The following is a 20,283-nucleotide window of genomic DNA, read 5'->3' on the forward strand; positions in this document are numbered from 1 at the left end:
TGTAGCGAAAAGAGATTTATGATATTTTACCTGTCGCTAAAGGATTCATGAAACGTCACTGGGAGAAATTTTGAATAAAATTGGAGGGTATATGAAAGTTTTATAGCCATTTATAAATGTTCAACGCGTAAAAACACAGCCAAAATTCGGAACGTCATCAAGCGTCATGGAGCATTGCACTACGTAAAAATTATGTGTACAGGCAGGAAAATGTCTAAAATGAGATTAAAATGTTCAAGATGCTGCCGGGAATTTCCTACACATATAATCGACAAAGTTTTCAAATGATTGTAGCTTTATAAGAATGGAAGGATTAACATTTTTAATGAATAACCCCATCGATACTTCAATAACCCTATCGCACGGACGTTGTGCCTGTATGGTTTTGCATAGTTTCCATTCCTGATCGATTAACTGCATAGACTTTTTTTTAAAGATCTCAATAATATCTGAATCAGAACAATCCGAATCATTACCTATTTTCCAATAAATATACAAAAATTTGGTGCTCTCCAGTGATCATTGAAAAATATACAGCTTCTTTATTTTGATAAAACTTGCTTCACGGAGCATGCTACATTTTGGCACGTTTACATCTCATAGACTCTTTATTAAAAATAAAAATTGCACAATTGTAGCGAAAAGAGATTTATGATATTTTACCTGTCGCTAAAGGATTCATGAAACGTCACTGGAAGAAATTTTGAATAAAATTGGAGGGTATATGAAAGTTTTATAGCCATTTATAAATGTTCAACGCGTAAAAACACAGCCAAAATTCGGAACGTCATCAAGCGTCATGGAGCATTGCACTACGTAAAAATTATGTGTACAGGCAGGAAAATGTCTAAAATGAGATTAAAATGTTCAAAATGCTGCCGGGAATTTCCTACACATATAATCGACAAAGTTTTCAAATGATTGTAGCTTTACAAGAATGGAAGGATTAACATTTTTAATGAATAACCCCATCGATACTTCAATAACCCTATCGCACGGACGTTGTGCCTATATGGTTTTGCATAGTTTCCATTCCTGATCGATTAACTGCATAGACTTTTTTTAAAGATCTCGATAATATCTGAATCAGAACAATCCGAATCAGTACAAAAGACATTATAGTAGAAAAGTAACATGTCTTGAGATATTTAATTTTAAAGTGAAAAAAGATGAGAAAAGTCTGAAGAAATGAAAGATTTATAGAACTGGACAAAGCTTAACGGGAAAAAAAATCTGGTTGTCACGTCGCCAAACGTCAAGTGATTGCTCCGTGAATCCCATGTATTATAGTAAAAATCTTTGTTAATTTTCAAGATTTAAGTAAATGGACCTGATATTTTACATACTCATAAATAAAATATAGGAATCTATTCAGACATAGGTCATACTTCACAGTACACAATAGATTTTCCGTTATTCGATGTGTCCATGAACTTTTCTAACAACTCTCGTATATGATGTATGTACAGTGTCAAAAAGTAACATAAAATGTTCTTAACAATTACTGCAAGAAAGGAGCAAAAGATGTTGAAAACGGACTGGGATGAATAAGCAAGAACACGGGTGCACATTTCTTGAAATTTCTTTTTGTCCATCAAAATTTCATCATGGATATGTTTCATGCCACATTACAAAATAAATTAAGTTTTATTATCTAAATCAAAAATTGTTAAAAGGTTGAATTTGAAATAAAATATATGAAAGAATATAATAACATCCTCTTGAATTCATCGTCGAAAGTACTACTGTGAGTATGTGTCATCCATGAGAAGAAATATTCGTGAAAATAAACTAGTATCACTTTAATCAAATCTGGAATTTGATGAGGGGCTATTCCATGCATAAAGTACAAACGTAGCTCTTATTTTGTATGACATTCTAATCTGCCTATAATACCTATACTAAAGTATTAGTATATATAGCTTGAGATAAAAGATACCACAGAGTCTGACACATCTGTTTCATACTTGGATATTTTACTTGAAAAAGACGTTAATGGTAATCTAACAACCAAGCTGTATGATAAACGTGATGACTTTAACTTTTTAAGCACACGGTGGGTGTGACCGGTCAGCAGGGGATGCTCACGCCTCCAAGGCACCCACCTCTGATGTTTCGGAGGTCGTGTTTTCTATACTCCTATTTTGTATTGTTTTTATGGACTTTAATATTGAATACTGTTCATTATCTCCATATCCTTCTTCATGCATTTATCTTTTTCTGATGGGAAGATTTCACATGCGTCCCATACAGTTATATCTGTTAGCAATGTGGAGACCAAAGTTTCACCCTCTTACTCATATAATAGTGATTGTATGACATATTACTTGCCTATCCAATTCCAACTCAGTACCTTTAACAGGTCTGGACGATTTCCAAATATGGAAATCAAGAACGATAACCGAAAGTTGCTATAAATGTACATCAAGTACACGCAATTATTTTTCTGACCAATCAGACAACAGCATTTTTACACACCCCTAAACATATATTAAAAGAACAAAAAGATAACACGTGCTTTCATTTTTTTCCTCAAAAAGATTTTTTTAGCCAAAAATCTGTAGAAGTAAAATGGAAACTTTTGAAGAATAAGGTATTCCCCACATATCTACCGTGAACAACCTTGACATTTTTATCTCGGTAAAGAAAAAAAATAATGCACGATAGAATGTAATCGTTTACGGAGGTATAGATGGCACCAGCAAGTTCTTAACAAGTTCAATTATAACATTTACCAGAATATATTATATGTTAGTAAATATAATTTTGCTTAGCCGTCTGATTTTCATCGATAATGCTTAAGATCAACTCACACAAGTCTGTATCGTATAGGCTATACACATATTATAGTTTTAAATTATCACGGGTTTCATGAACGCCGAATACTAAGCTATGCAGACTTTAAATGGACATAAGCAAAGGCGTATAACGTGGAGAAGAGAATCCTGTGATTATATATGAATGCATACGTTTTATCTCAATATCTTACCTCGCATATCAGAAACTGCATGGACTATTAAAAAAAAAACACTCAAAAAATAATAAAGACTGATATCTATTCTATAAGATTTTTATGTCAGGTTCTAAAAACTGAAAAATTACCGTATTTATATCAAATTTTTAACGTAAGTTAAACTTTCGGAATTGCTATCTCCTAGTGACAGATTTTTTTATCCCACTTAAAACGTATTCTAAGCTTTCAAGTCGTGTTTGTTCACGGTAGAATTGTCATAAATATTATATTATTCCCAAATGCACATAAAGTTTACAAAAAGTTTGTTCTAAAAAAATCTTTTGAGCACAAAACTTAAAAACCACGTGTGGTATTTATTTTCTCATGGGTTTGTCTAAATGCTGTTATCTGATTGGTCAGAAGGACCAGTGCCTTGTTTATTCTGTGTATTAATAGTAATTGACGGTTATCGTTCTTGACTTCCTTATTTAGAAATCGTCCAGACCTGTTTAATGGTTGTTGAATCGGGAAAGCTTTTTTTCAAGGGAATGCCATTGCAAGATCTATCAAGTCAACTGACACTGATAAAAAATGCATCAGAACAAGGTTGGAAAGCACATCTAGAGAACTTGGAGACGTCCGGGGTCTGACTTCAGCAATATCAACAGAACCGCATAAATTGGCTGGAGCTAAAAGCTGTACAGTTAGCTCTTCAAAAAGCTCTTTTTTTTAATAAAAGGAAAAAGTGATCCTCATGAGATCAGACAACGCAACAGCGATCAGCTATATCAACAAGCAAAGAGGGGGGACACACTCAACAGAACTGCATTATCTAACTTGGGAGTTCTTTCAGTGGTGTATTATGTACAAAATTGCAATACGAGCTGTTCACATTCCAGGGAAAAGGAATTTCCTTGCAGATGCACTTTCCCGTGGGAGAACAGTACGACTGATGGAATTGTCTCCCAACAACACTGTTGTTAATCTGTTGTTTCAAAAATTTGGAACTCCGTGCATAGATTTGTTTGCAACTGGCCCGGTCTCCACGTCCCGCAGTGGTTGGTATTCGAACCCGAGACGTAAGGATCAACTTCTTATTTCGCGACTTTAGAGCAGACACTCTAACCACTGCGCCATGCGGGCGACTCAAATCTGTCAACAAGGCACAAAGCATGAACCACTGAAATTCCGAGAAAGAGCCAGGTGCCTAGAAGAGTATGCATGTCCTGTTAACCGGTCACACTAGCTAAGAGCCGTTGATTGTATATTGTAGATCAAACATTCTACAGTCAAACTCGGTACAAATACAAAGACTTAATTGGTATGGAACACGTCAGCCAATTGCAAATTACGACCCAATAATAGGCTTTATAAGCTATCAACGCCATTATGACGATCACAAAATTTCAAAAACTTTAAATGAGGTTGTTTAAAATCCTTGAAACATCATTATATTGGTCAGAGGCTTCATCGGTTTAAAAACCGATAGTATTCTAAGCATGCTTTCGAGTATGGAATACTGTATGTTGGGAGTTGTAAATAACAAATGCAGTGATAGCAGGATACTGCCACGTAAATAAGAAAATTTCAAATTGGAAAAGCTGAAGTCATCGTGTTGGACATAAGTTAGGTAAACACCCAAATAAGAAACAGATGTGGCAGGCTTTATGTTTTCTTATTTCAAGTTCCCTCGGATATATTTATATCCACTGAATACCAGTATAATCTCAAAACCATTGTCGTATATAAATCAGTAAACAAGTTTGTTGTACCTTGAAAAAATTGTTCCTATACAAATCTATACTTTAAAAAGTCGAACATTTCTAATGTTTTACCGAGCGGGCATAAAAAAAATCGATGCTTGACCTCTGAGTGAGATGTTGGACCGCTTACGTCACAGAGTGGGCAGAGCTAAATATCATTTTTCATTCGTTGGTGTTCAGCAGTGACGCACCTGATGTTACATCACGGAAGACAGTACAAAATACATGCATCTAAAAAAAATATAATTAAATGAAAGGTATAACAAAACATTTATTGACAGAGATCTCTGGCAAAATGCGTTTTGTCGACTCTCGAACCAAACTGTCAAGCTTCACTCTCTTACTCAAACAAACAACACGTGTCATTATTATAAATTGGGTCAAAAATTTATTACAGAAACAAGTGCCTGTGTCTTGAATATACACCTCTCTTGTGACGTCATATTCAGTCTATGACAATTTTCGCTTCCATCGCAATTGAAATCAACAATTGACATCAGTCAGCAGTACATACTACCCATTGTCCTCTGCATCTCCGCACACAAACGAACTGTGGCCGAAGTTTTTTCAGCAGTATGAAATATTTTGTACACTGCAATTGGGTATTGAAAGGTCACATTAAAATTATTCATACAACATACATAGTACATCCTACTATGCTTTACTCGCATTGGTCAATATTTTAATGAGCTACGAAATATTCTTCTCATTCAACCACGGCCAGAATGGGAGAGGATCGTAGTTTGCGACAATGTTTTTCTCCAGGATAAAATGAAACTTTACTTTTTGTAAAAATAACAAAAAATCATATACAAAAAGACTTTTATTTATGAATACATCATAATACAAACAGAATACATCATTTGATTTGCTTCAAAAGCATCCAAAAGTCAATTCATTTAAAAAAGTGTTTGTTTTATTGATTACATCACTGTTTATTGCTATAGTAGCACAAAAACATACCGAGATACCTGTACAAATGTTACAACTATGAAACATGACAAATAATGATGATATTCTCCTAAGGTATCAAGTTGAAAAAAAATATATATAAAAGCTAGACTTAAATCATCAAATCAGTACTTGAATCCACTTTAAATATAATTTACAAACTATACATGAAAAAAAAAACCATTGTGTAGTTATCTTCTATACACAATGCTTGTACAACCATCTAATCAAGTAACTTTGCTATTTGAAACTTTTGTTCTTCATTGATTTTTTCATGCTGCTGGTCAAATCATGGATGGTACAATGGTACCAATAACACACATTTTAATTTTACAAAAATTAGAAATGAAAAAAAGCACCTGTCTTTCTGGTGAAAAAAGGGGGGAGCCTGCATAGACAGATGCAAGGCAGAGCAAAATACTGTCTCCCTGATATAGTTATGAGGATTTAATCTTCATCTTCTTCAGATTCTGGAAGAAAAATACAAGACATTTACGTTATGCTAGAAGTGGTGTACAATGTTTGAATATTGTCTTTAGTTTTGCAATGGGAAGTCATGTGTCTGAATATTATTAGATGATTATTGAGAACATTCCTTAACTCAAAAATTTATGAATATGCAATAAGCTTAGTATGAAAATAATTTATCTTATTCAATTACCTTCAGAGGCATTTTCCAGCCATTCCACAAATTTCTTCATTTGCTCCAAAAACACACTCTTTCCTTTGGCGGAGTGTCCATCCTTATACCATTTTAATATTACTTCTTCTCTGAGTACTTCAGCTGTTTATATACCGAGACATTATGTCAGATATGGAGAACTAGTATATGTCTAATCATTTCACAAAGCTTTCTGCCTAGGTTCTGTCTTACGATCAAATTTGTTATATTTTGCACTGCATCATTAAAATTTCAAATTAAGCAATAAGTTTGAAATTTGCTCCTGGCAACGACCTGTCTTAAGATTTTTTTCATCATGATATTTTCTGTAAGATGTTTTGTGAAATGAATATCACTTTTAATGATTGTTGGATGTTCAAGCAAGTTCATGACTTTAAGTACATAAGTTCTTAAGATTAAAGGTCTGTATAATACTCAAAAAGACTTTATCTCTTTATCGATATACCTGTTCTAATATTCAACAGATTTTTTTTTTGAAGTCTTACTTTTGTACAACATGAAGACAATCTTCTGAAACGACTTCATGAAGTTCATGTTGTCATAGCAATACTCCTGTATTTTGACCAGTAGGGAGAGTTCAGCCTTGCCAGATTTAGCCACGGCTGCTAGAAGTGGACAGTACGTCTTCAGATGCTTTATGGCTTGTTCTGCAACCAACTCATCTTTCTTGTTCCATTCCACTGAGGCCATAATGGTGCTCCAAACCTGTCAACAATGCAATTTCCAGATATACAAACATATGGAATAAATAAACCACACTGATGAAATACATGCTTATGGGATTATATAAACAACATAACTTTCATGTAAATCTGCAGAATTAAATATATTTAAAAGAATAATTGCTAAGGAGCACTTACCAATATGGTCACTTCTTGTTCTTTGAGATTATGTTTCTGCATGTGTTCAGTCACAAAGGTGACCATCTAAAATGAAATATTGCATGACAATCAGTAAGGAAATTCTTATACCTAATGTTCTCTTAAATATTATCTTTAGTAAATTTGAATTAAATGTAACTTGAAGTAAATTAATGAAACATGATGTAACTGAATCTACACCCCCAACCAACGTTACTCTATATTTACTGAATTTTATAAGAAATTCCTGCCTATTACCTCTTTTGGTGGCTCATCATCCTTGATCATTTCGCTTAAATGCTTCTTCAGTTCAACCTTATCTTGAAAATTTCTTTGTGCTTCCTGTTCAGTAAAGCAAAAATATTTTAAGATAAACTCTTCAATATGATATTTCAAGTACAAAAACTTTTAAAAAAATTACTGACTTAAAAGTAGCTAAGTCTTACCTGAAAATCTGCAATGGGAGCCAACCCAACTTTCTTGAAATGAGCCACAAAGGTGTCCTGATCTCTCTTATTGGTAGGAAATAGTTCCTGTACAAAGATAGTTATCTTAATACCTTGGTAATCATGAAAATTGTTTGCTAAAACTTTTACATAAATTTTTTGGTGCATTTTCAATATTTTTTTTTTTACAGTTTACTAATCGTAATTTAATTCAAGATAAGATATTCCTGAAACAACATTGAATTATTTTTGTTACAGTTTTAGCACACACCAGTAGCTTGTTCTCTAGCTGAGCTTTCTTAAAAGCTGTAGTTATGCTGTTTATGTCCTTCTCTGCAAGCCAGGTTTTGAACATCATGACCGCAAAATCCAGTGATATTCCTGTAGATAAACCATAGTCACAAAATATTTATGATCCACTGAAGACACAAACAAGAGGCCCATGGGCCACATCGCTCACCTGAGAAGCTTTGACCATTCTGCTCTTTATCAGACTTCCCCCTTCTAAAACATATTGTGACCCCACCCTACCCCACTGATCATAATTAAAACAATTTGAAATCTACACTACCATAGCATGCTTTGATTCCCCATTGAAAAAATTTGATTCCCCATTGTGGCTCCGCCCTACCCCCAGGGGTCATGATTTTTATAATTTAGAATTTACACTACCCCAGGATGCTTCCACATAAGTTTCAGCTTTTCTGACCCAGTGGTTCTCGAGCAGAAGATTTTCAAGGATTTTTCCCATATATTTCTATGTAAAACTTTGATTACCCATTGTGGTCCCGCCCTACCCCCGGGGGTCATGACTTGATCAATTTAGAATTTACGCTACCCCAGGATGCTTCCATATAAGTTTCAGCTTTTCTAGCCCAGTGGTTCTTGAGATGAAGATTTTTAAAGATTTTTTCATATATATTTCTATGTAAAACTTTCATTTCCCATTGTGGCCCCGCCCTACCCCCGGGGGTCATGATTTGAACAATTTAGAATCTACACTACCCCAGGATGCTTCCACATAAGTTTCAGCTTTTCTGGCCCAGTGGTTCTTGAGAAGAAGATTTTTTAATGACCCAACCCTATTTTTGTCTTTTCTTGATTATCTCCCCTTGTGATGGGACTTGGCCCTTTTTTCACAATTTAAATTTCCCTTCACCCAAGGATGCTTTGTACCAAGTTTGGTCAAAATTGGCCCAGTGGTTCTTGAGAAGAAGTCGAAAATGTGAAAAGTTTACAGACACACAGACCGACGGACGATGGACAAAATGTGATCATAAAAGCTCACTTGAGCCTTCGGCTCAGGTGAGCTAAAAATGTCAACATCTTAACATGCACATATTAAAATCTTAGCATTAACTTCTTGAATGTAACATCTTAAATCCTCAAAAACTAATTAAAAATTTCATGACATACAGATTACCTTGAAGGAGAATGTTCTCTGCTAATTCAAATGAATTTGTAATTGCAACGCAATCCCGAATCTCAAGACTTTATTTTACTGATGTACTCAGCATGGAGTTTGTACAATGCTAATAATACCGTATAAGCAGAATTTTTAGCGAGGATTTATTTTTGGCATTATTAGTGAGGGTGCCAAGATCGCTAAAATTGAATACTGCTAAAAATTAGTTGCGCTTTATTTGTAATAGCTTCTTAGGCAATAATAAAAATATTCCTAGATTCTCATCCCCGCCGCCCCGATTTTATACCCCCCACTCGATTTTTTTTATTTCTGTTTTTCTTCGTCTTAATTCTGATTGGGATCGGTATTCATCTACCATTCTACTTTTGTTTTAAATCCCATGAAAGTCGACATGATTTTGACAGCTGAAAAGATGGTAATTGCAGTAATACATGTGTATATATTTTAAACAAGAGTCATTGGTTGAAAAAGATTGGTGATAATGTGAAGTAAGAGATAATTGAACCTTTACTATAAATTCTGTTCGGGTATTGTAGATAAAATTACACCGATTGACCAGGTCAATAAAAAATCTGCAAAATTGAGAAAATAAAAAATATAAAATAAAAGCTGCCCGCCCGCCTCGATTTTTAAAAAAATTTGGATGAGAATCTAGCAATTTATATATTATGGCCTTAAGTGAGCTTTTCATAATCGCTAAAATTTCATCGCACTAAAATGGACTAAGGACAAATCGCTAAATTTGCGTCTTGCTAAAATTTCTACTTATACGGTAATATAATGCAACAATTTATCAGGGTTATCTTTCTTATCATTCTTGTACTTCATAATGAAAAAAAGTAAAACATCTTACCATCTTTAACCAGATGTTCTTCAAACAAGCTGGAGAGAACTTTGGCAGAACAAAAAGAGTTCGCCAAAAATATCCCTGTGATGATGGCAAGTTTACGTTTTTCATCATCATTGAATCCTTTCATAAAATACAAGATCTGAAAACAGAAAATAAGCTTCCCATGTTAAATTTGAATTTAATAAAGTTGAATTATGTCAAAACAACTTTGATCAAAATCATAGCAGGCTAAGTGCATTCCGACACATGATGAATAATTTTTTTTTCTTTCTTGTATTTCCATTACTATGTTCTTTTATATAAACTTTACAATCAAATCAGTGATAATTTTTACCTTTTTCAGTGCATCCTCAAAGGATCTCTCCAGGTACTTGTATCTCCTCAGAAGTTTGTTAAATACCTACACAAGTAAATCAGGCTGTCAATAAGTCTTACATAAAAAAATAGTAAATGTTCTTGATTTTATGACACAATGGTGCACTCAATGGCATAAAATTTTATGGGATGTTTAAGCAATATACAATTACCTCATAAAAGTCTTTCAACTTGCTATCATCAGTCTTGAACACACAGACCTCTGTTCTATATAGTTTTTCAGTATCAGTGGGATCTTCAACAATTGATCCACCAGGGGCTTAAAAGTCAATCAGTAAAATAAGTTGAGTATATTAAATTATTGAGTAAAATATAACTGAACGCTGTTTAAAACTCTACTGGTTTCAATTGTATCATCAGGAGTTTTGACATATTGCTATAGATACAAACATTTCAAAGTACATTGTGACGTCATGTAACGTCAAATAAGTGTCGCGCTTTAGTACAGTTCATTATGACATCATAATGTTATGTTCTTGCAACAATTATGGGATCAATGGAAGATATCGTGCTTCCAGTTAGATCTACACTTTGTGATATTACTAACGATTCACATTTGTTTAGAATAAGATGAATACTTTCATTGTAGGTATATTCTTGATCGTCGATATGAATTGATTCACCCTCTGTCAAGTTTAGCTGAATTTTCATTATTGTTATCACCACTTGTGTCCGCTCAGAAGTACCAGTGCACTGCCGTGAGCGGACACATCAGAACATGTGCTGAAAACATTTTTCCTAACTTTACAGTGTTTCTTATATACAAGTTCTACAACAAGACTTCCGAAAAAGAATGTGAGACCAAGAAAAAACATTTTATTTCATTGTTTCAACCACAGATAGACAATTTACAATTTTCCCACATTATTTATCTAATTGTTAACGTAACTAGATATCATTGAGATGGTGGCCATCTCAAAGGGCCCCGCTTCCAACAATGAACATGAAAATGTAAGGTAGTTTAGAAGGGTTTATTTTGAAGAGGAACATTTGTGTACTACTTTACAGTGAAAGTAATTTAGTAGGACTTCACGGATATTGCAAATTTACAGGTATATATATATCGAAGTTATCTTGTATCATCAGTTATATAAATTTACTGGAATTAAGGGAAAAATATTAGGCACCAAACAAAGATTTTAAACAGACAGGCTGATTCTGACCATGACCTAGACTCTTAGACCAATAAAAGTCACTGCACATCCATTGACCAGTGGCACTCTGTGAGTGAAGTATGAGCCAGACAGGGCAAGAAGAGAGACGATATGCTTCAGACAAGGTTTTTTCATATAATTCTACTATGACCTTGACCTTTGACCTAGAAACATGGTACAAGGTCGATGCACACCGGTTACCCAAAGGCACTCTGTGGGTGAAGTATGAGCTAGATTGGGGCAAGGAGAGAAAAGATATGCTCCAGACAAGGATTTTTCATATGTCTGCTATAACCTTGACCTTTGACCTAGAAACATGCTTCAAGGTCACTGCACACCGGTTATCCAAAGGCACTCTGTGGGTGAAGTATAAGCCAGATTGGGGAAAGGAGAGAAAAGATATGCTCCGGACAAGGATTTTTCATATAAGTCTGCTATGACCTTGACCTTTGATCTAAAAACATGCTTCAAGGTCACTGCACATCGGTTACCCAAAGGCACCCTGTGGGTGAAGTATGAGCCAGATTGGGGCAAGGAGAGAGAAGATATGGTCCAGATAAGGATTTTTCATATAAGTCTGCTATGACCTTGACCTTTGACCTAGAAACATGCTTCAAGGTCACTGCACACCGATTACCCAAAGGCACCCTGTGGATGAAGTATGAGCCAGATTGGGGCAAGGAGAGAAAAGATATGCTCCAGACAAGGATTTTTCATGTCTGCTATGACCTTGACCTTTGACCTAGAAATATGGTTCAAGGTCACTGCACACCGGTTACCCAAAGGCACCCTGTGGGTGAAGTATGAGCCAGATTGGGGCAAGGAGAGAGAAGATAAGCTCCGGACAAGGATTTTTCAAATAAGTCTGCTATGACCTTGACCTTTGACCTAGAAACATGCTTCAAGGTCACTGCACCCCGATTACCCAAAGGCACCCTGTGGGTGAAGTATGACCCAGATTGGGGCAAGGAGAGAAAAGATATGCTCCGGACAAGAATTTTTCATGTCTGCTATGACCTTGACCTTTGACCTAGAAATATGGTTCAAGGTCACTGCACACCCGTTACCCAAAGGCACCCTGTGGGTGAAGTATGAGCCAGATTGGGGCAAGGAGAGAGTAGATATGCTCCGGACAAGGATTTCTCATTAGAGTCTGCTATGACCTTGACCTTTGACCAAGAAACATGGTTCAAGGTCACTGCACACCGGTTACCCAAAGGCACCCTGTGGGTGAAGTATGAGCCAGATTGGGGCAAGGAGAGTGAAGATATGCTCCAAACAAGAGATCTCGGACGGACGGACGGACAGACTGATCACTATAGGGCGCCCGCCAAGCGGGGCCCTAATAACGTAACATAATGACGTCATAATGAACTGTACTAAGGCGCGACACTTATTTCACGTTACATGACGGCACAATATACTTTGAAATGTTTGTATTTATAGCAATATGTCAAAACTCCTAATGATACAATTGAAACCGGTCGAGTTTTAATCGGTGTTCTGTTATTTTTTTTACTATTTAAATACTTGTGTGGATTTTTTCTCATACTTTTGGATTAAATTATTGATATATCCTCTACCTGCAAGTATCAAACACTTCAACTTCTGTATAGTGTTGTTTTGTTTTCTTTTTAAATTTATGTTTTAGTAATAGTAGTGTTTCAAACATTCAATTATCCACCAAAAACATTATCCAAGGTTAAAGATAAACAGCAAACATTCATCTTTAATTAACAAATAACAAACAAGTTGTAAACCCCTTCACTTATCCCATTCTTTATCATTAATTAGCTCTTATATACCTACATGCACACTTCATGAAGATACTTTACTTGTGAGATAACCAATCATAGCCTTATGATCTTTAGAATGACCATTTTTTTTATATACTTTGATCAACTGAATCTTTAAACAGAAAGATGCTAGTAAATTAATATAGGTAATTTTGCTCCATGTCAAATATTAAAAATCTTGAGCAGAAAAGCTCAGTAGAATTATCCTGTCTACTAGACAGTGTTTTCCCTAAGAATCGGCTAACGGCCAAATTGACCGCTTCGATTGATAAAAATGCCGCCTAGAAATCAAAATTTGTTGTAAGGTTAACATAGTTCTGTTCATTAACATCAACCCTTAGCCTGTAACAATCAATCTTTAACTTTTTACTTTAAAATAAAGGGAAAACACTGCTAGAGTAAGATAACAAATATCACCCAGCCCAACTTTCTTATAAATAATCACCTAGCTGTCCTCCAGCAAATAAGATGTCAAATAAAACATCTGCGTATCGACGGAAGTCGAGCTTTCCCCCCTGTAAATCCAGAAATTTTGCGACCTGCAAGAGAAATTTAACTGTATAGCAGTATATATCACACCAAAAGAAATTCAAACTTTATTTTACTACCTACTAATCTTAAATGATGCTAAAAATGGGTTTAAACATCACCTTTATCTTTTATCTAAATGATTTTAACAAATCCTGACGAAGATTTTTTAAAACTCAGAATTATTTTCTAACGCATAGTTACCTGATCTAAATCATTCCCTGTTTCAGTCAGTCCTTGTATAATTGCATCACGGAAAGACGAAGGATCGTATTTCTCCTTTTCATCTGCAAATGTGACAATCCATTATCAATATATTCTCATGATCTTTTTTATTATTAAAAAATTAATTATCTAAATACCTTTATATAGTTACAAAGGTGCCGATTTCTAACAAAGAAAAATGTAGAGGCGTCCTGGAATTACAAAGAAAATCTAGAGAGAACAAATTTGTGCGGTTTCTGACCTCTCTAGATTTTTCACATTATTCCAGGACGCCTCTACATTTTACATAGACGAAATTGCCACTTCCGCTGCTTTTGATTTCTGCACCTCGTATAGTGGACGTTTTGCGTTTACTGCACATTTTGTATGGCACATTGAAATTGGCAGACATTTGAAAGGCGTTATTCAATCATTTGTAAAGCTAGATACAATGAACCGCATTGAAGTGGTAAAATTTTCCGTTTGGATGAAACGTTCTGAGTCATGTTTTGAACGTCCATTATGACACGCCCATATTTTCAGAAACGAGAAAGAAATATTCGTCGTAAGGTTTTAGGACACCCCACTCTTCGCAACAAGCAACATGAGTTACACTGAAATGGAGCTTTAAAAAGATTAGAAGGGAGAGTTAGAGACTCTTCGCTTCTGTAAAACACAAATTGCAACGAATATTTGCATATTTTTGAATTCATCATGTCTGTTGAAGTTACCAGAACACATGTTTCGGTCGAACATGTGTTTACTCAGTGTTTATTTAGACTGTCAATTTGATTGGCTATTATATTTACGGCAAACCTGTTCTACATGTATTCAAATAAACAAATTCACCGTTTTATCTATTTCCAAAGAAATGGGCGTGTCATCCTATGACAAACAACGTTCTAAAGATAGCTCAAAACGTTCCATTCGAACGGAAAATTTTAGCACTTCAATGCGCTTCATTGTATCACCGGACCCTTGTAGGAAATATGTAGATATTGATTTAAATCAAGTGTGAACCGTGGCACCCCCTGAAATCCAAGATGGCGATTGGCGCTTCTTTACTCTTTTTATATACAGAAAATATGATATTTTTAAAACGCGCTTATTTCAGCGAATTTATATATTTTTTTAAATGAAGGTATTCAGATCCACTTAGAAAAACACATAATACACAAAATAGAAAATACACCATTCTGAAACCAAGCACCTATGAGATAATTCAAATCTGGAAATGGAATTCACTCCTGTCACTGAATAAATTATCTTTTCCTTAAAATCTCCCATTTACTTACCCCTTTTTCGCGTTTTCAGACGGTGGCCTGATAGAGAGGGTTTTTCTACCTTCTGACTCATAAAAAATCTGTAAATAATTGAAATATTGCTAACAGTGTAAATTTTTGAAAGTCCAACATAATTAAATGCAGTAAGTCATTCTTTAAGTAATATAACGAGCTTGGTACGAGGAGAAAGAAGATTAAAAAGAAACAACGCAAAACAGGGAAAAAATTTCACCATTCCTGAAGAAGCCATTGTTTTTTATGTCAGTCATACACGTGATTATTATTTCACTAAAATTCTACGTAATAAAAGAAGATCAAGCGCGGAATTACCGATATCTTAAAATTCTTATATATTATATTTAACCTTTTCATGAAAACATCTCGAAAATAACATGATTTTCTAACCTTAGAGCTTCCTTTTTGCCCGTTTGCCTCAGAAAAAGAAGGATCCAAAAATAGAAAAGAAATGCTCTCGCACCGAAATCCCGTCAGATGTGACTTTGCGAGATTTTGGTTTTATGTTAGATAGGTCGATCTATGTCAATGTCGTAATCTATTAAAGGGACAGTAGACTGGGGTTTCCATTGCGCAATACTTTGCACATCATGTTGCTTAATGATTCAAGTGTATTTGCTGTTTAAAAGCATTTTTTTCACTTTATTAATAAAATGTAACAGAATTAAAAAAATACAGGTTAAAAAAAGAATTACAATTTTATTTTACTGATTTTTAAAACGATTACTTAATTGTACTCAAATGATAGGTAGATTGACGAGTGTGTTGTCGTAGAGACATAAATATAAATATTCATTCATGTCTCAGGTTTTTGATATGATAAATATGAAGATCTTAAAGAAGAGATAATATAAAATGCATTAAAAGAAAGAGTATAAAATAAAATGCTTTTGAAATTTAAAACATAGAATTAGAGAATTTTTTTCAATAATTTCTATTGTCATCATCATCATTTTTTTGGTATAAATTCTTCGTACAAACTGTCATATTTTGTAGGAAATATACACAATAAAAACAGGAAAATTCGTGAATTATTGGCATTTTTTAGACCCTTTTTAGAAACAAGACGGTAGAATTTTGCATTTCGTAAATATACCGAACTCGAAAATCCTATTTCTCGCGCGCGCGTGTGTGTGTGTGTGTGTGTGTGGGGGGGGGGGGTTGTGGGCAACTTTTTCTTTTTTCAAGGCCAACTTCCTTTCACTTCCATTTTTTTTGCATACAATACTACAATTCTTTGATATCACTATACTGTGGTAAGATGTGGGTGGGAGGGGGGGGGGGGTTAACCACGCAACCTTTCAAGGGACATTTTCAATAGTAAAGGTAATGTTGGGGGCCCCCTGTTGCTATGTGCCTGCATATATATAATCCTATAGTTAATGCACCTGTATTTTGAGACGGTCCCTTAAAATACCTGAACGGTAGATTTCCCCCAAACTTGGCATGTACATTCAAGTCAATGTAAATTACATATGTTATTAAGTTAAAGAAATTCTCTATGATAGTTTTCACACAATCAAACCTTAATTTTTAATGCAAATGTACATTATTCTTTTTTATTCCAGGACAGATTTTTAATTCTTTTCAAGGTGACGAAGGACATATCCCACTTCGGGGAACAAATGACATTAAAGAAAGAAAAAGAATTCTGAAAGAAAATCCTCTTACTTTAAATTCTACTTGATGTAATCGGTAGGGTCAAACGATGGCAGTTTATTTAGTTTCTTGGTAGCCTAAAATGTGTATACTAAGCCCCCCCCCCCCCCCAAAAAAAAGAAGACATGAGAACCCCTTGACTCGGCCCTTGAAAACGTGGACCCGTGGTAAATTGGTAAGAAAAGTCATAGAAATAAAGGTTTGCTTTGGAAGCAAAGAACTAACCCATCAACCCCAAGAAATAAGTTTTAAAGTTTGAGAAAGGGAATATTTTTTATTGTCAATAATTTTTCTTGTTTGGATTTATTATATTTTCAAAGACCCCACCCCCTGAAAAAGAATTCCTGTATCTGCGCCTGGATTTATAGATGAAAAAGATGAAGACAACGAATAGTGATCCACCTCAAAAAGTCTAAAAACAATATGTAAAGAAGGCATGCACAGATCACGGACTTCTTGAATTCCCAGATGAGGAGTCAGCTGCCAACAGAGAGTGAACATTTACTGTCTATAGCCTGCCATGAGTCCTACACATTGATCAGGTCAGGTAGAATTGCTGACTTTAAACGAGGTTGTTGAAATCCCCGTAAAATCAACTTATTGGTGAGTAGCCTGCTCTACATTAAAAACTGAACGTATACTTAGAGCAAACTCTTCAGTATCCAATAAGTTCGGAGATGTAAACATCATATCCATCATATTACATGTACTACAAAAAGAAGGGTAATTGTCTAACTGACGATGGAAAAGTAGAAGTCATCTCGCAGGTCACACGAGCTGATTGTTAGTTGGCCGCCATTGCTGATAGTCATGTCATGTTCTAAATTTGGAATTTACCAGGTGGGAGTAAATACAAAATTTAGAACATGAAAAATTTCAAGTTCACTGGAATACTAGTGTATAAAATCGACAAATGAATGAAAAGTATCTATACCTACAGTCTGTAATGTTAATTGCTAATTCATCGTCGATATACTAGTATCTAAATTTCAAGTTGAAGGTAATCTACGTGTTGTTTCTCATGTAGATTTTAAAAAAAAAATATTCTTACTCATAGGAATACATAAAAAAGGTCATCTAAGAATCCCAAAAGTTTGTTGGAAAACCTGGTTTAATTTCCGAAGACTAAACAAATGTTGTCAACGAGGAAGTCCCGCATCCTTTTGATACTATATATGTTCAGAGTCCTTAGTGTTTTCTCTCAGAACTTCCGCACATGCATTAAAACTTTTTTTGATTACCCCGGTATTCCTCCTTTTCAGTCTTTTTCTTTCAATCCTCTGGCTCTTTCTCTATATATTGTAAATTTGTAAATAAACGAATTGAATTGTGTAGAATCATAGGGGCCTATCAGAATGATTATATTTACAAAGTAATTTTGTTTGAATTTTTGAGAAGCTAGACTAAAACCACTTCTATAGAATACACATAATGCGTCTGAAATTTCTTATTGGACTTTTGGGAGAAGCACATCAACTTTTAATAAGCCAAAAGGACTATTCTTTAATAACAGTTCACGGTTTACTGTGACATTTAAACAGTTAATGATAACTGTTATTAAAATTCAGTGCTTCTTGTAAGAGTCAAATAAGAAACTACCGATGCAGTGTGCTACAGCACATTCTAGAAGTGGCGTTAGTCACCGGAAGCAAATTAAAAGGGGGGGGGGGGTAATTGAAAGTGTGCATTGGGGAGGGCTAAACCACCAAAAAAAGGTAAAATCTAATTTTCACTGCATATATTATGTATTTCTTTGCAAAAAAAGTGGAAGGGGGGGGGGGCGGCCGGTTCCGACGTCTATGCTTCTCGCAAAAGTCCAAGAACAACAGTTTAGTAGCTATTTTTGTCTTGAGTAACGAAATTGGTGTATAGTAGAGGATTTGCTTGACCCTGAAATGTATTTCTGTTTGTAAAGATTTTTGTGAAGTTTAGGAACCCAATAAAGGGGGTGTTGCTAAAACGCGGAACGGAAAACGGAACGGAACGGAAAACGGAAAATTTATGTCAAACAAATAACCTAGATTCGATGTTAATCAGATATAAAAAGCAATATTCTTGATATAAAAGTCATATCTAATAAATATTTATCGTAAACTATGATATTTTCATGAATCCTGTATCCCTCAGAACTGGCACGTGTACATACAATTATCTATAAAATACGTACCAATTTGACTCAGATCATGAGTATCCATCGTATTTAACGAATCTTTTTTTTCTTTTCTTAAAAAAAAGAGCTCATTCATGAAAAAAAGACATTGTCTTGAAATAGCAGAATAAATTGATACTAATATGTACATACATGTATCTGTCAAGACAAAAATAACTACTATAGTATTTTTTACATTCAGACTACGCAAAAATTGGCGAAACCAGGAATATTGAAGGGGGGGGGGGAGGTGTTAGTAGCTAGGGACCAACAGCGACACCAACAAAAATGATTTATTAAATCTTATGTATTTTTGGACACAAATAGGGAAGGGGGGGGGGGGGCTTGTAACTTCTTAGACCATTTCGATGAGCGGAAAAACAAACTCAAATGTTTTACGGGGTCATTCATACCCCCCCCCCTATGTACCATATACAAATAAACTTAAACTTCATTGAATATAAAGATGCTACTGTATATTTAAATTTACCACAGAAAAGTTTCCGATTCTAATATCCAGATTTTTTTTTTACATATTATTTCTCTTACCATGGTTTATCTAGATATCGAATATTTGAATATTTACCTCCCCCAACTTATTTCCAGACATAACCTTTAACATTGCCACCCCCCCCCCCCCCACACACACACACACATATAGATACACACACACATTTTGATACAATCATTGTAATTACTGTATAGCAAGTTAGTATTTTATTTTTTTTTTATTCACATCTCTTTTTACAATATCACACATTGAATTAATACATAATGTGTTTTTTTTTAATAGAAAGAGGTAGAAGGAAGAATAAAGGAAAGCAAGAGAAAGAGAGGAGAGAGAGAAGGAGAGAGAGGAGTGAAAGAGAGAGTATAGTAGAAAAGTTGGTTCCATCTGTTCCACTGGGCATCAAATTTTTCTTTTTCACTATTTCTATAAGATATAAATTTGTGTGTTTCATAATAAAACTTCACTTGTGATATTGCAGCACATAAATTCAAAGGTTTCTTAGTACATCTTGATGTGTAAACATAATGTTTCAGCCAAAGGATAATAGTATTTTGAATATCAGTATAATTCTCAATGTAACCTAAAATAAATGATCTTTTAGTAATATTGATGACTAGACTATATAGTTCATCAATATTACTTTCACAAACATTTTCTTCTAATAATTTGATACTTTCT

General features: G+C 34.6%; 1 protein-coding gene across 1 annotated transcript; it reads right to left on the minus strand.

Moving 5' to 3' along the window:
* Positions 1 to 5,526: 5,526 nt before the first annotated feature.
* Positions 5,527 to 15,821, minus strand: LOC134228535 (eIF5-mimic protein 2-like). The gene is made up of 14 exons (XM_062710191.1): positions 15,677 to 15,821; positions 15,284 to 15,351; positions 13,989 to 14,071; positions 13,702 to 13,795; positions 10,459 to 10,565; positions 10,266 to 10,331; positions 9,935 to 10,070; positions 7,927 to 8,036; positions 7,656 to 7,742; positions 7,468 to 7,551; positions 7,210 to 7,275; positions 6,835 to 7,054; positions 6,329 to 6,451; positions 5,527 to 6,137 (listed from the first exon to the last, which is right to left on the minus strand). The coding sequence occupies exons 2-14, from the start codon at positions 15,342 to 15,344 to the stop codon at positions 6,115 to 6,117; spliced, it is 1,260 nt and encodes a 419-aa protein (XP_062566175.1). The 5' UTR covers positions 15,345 to 15,351; positions 15,677 to 15,821; the 3' UTR covers positions 5,527 to 6,114.
* Between the last annotated feature and the right edge of the window lie 4,462 nt (positions 15,822 to 20,283).

The sequence above is a fragment of the Saccostrea cucullata genome, unplaced genomic scaffold (genome assembly GCF_032062105.1).
Source record: "Saccostrea cucullata isolate Sc308-1 unplaced genomic scaffold, CSIRO_AGI_Scuc_v1 ctg146, whole genome shotgun sequence".
NCBI classification, from domain to species: Eukaryota; Metazoa; Mollusca; class Bivalvia; order Ostreida; family Ostreidae; genus Saccostrea; species Saccostrea cuccullata.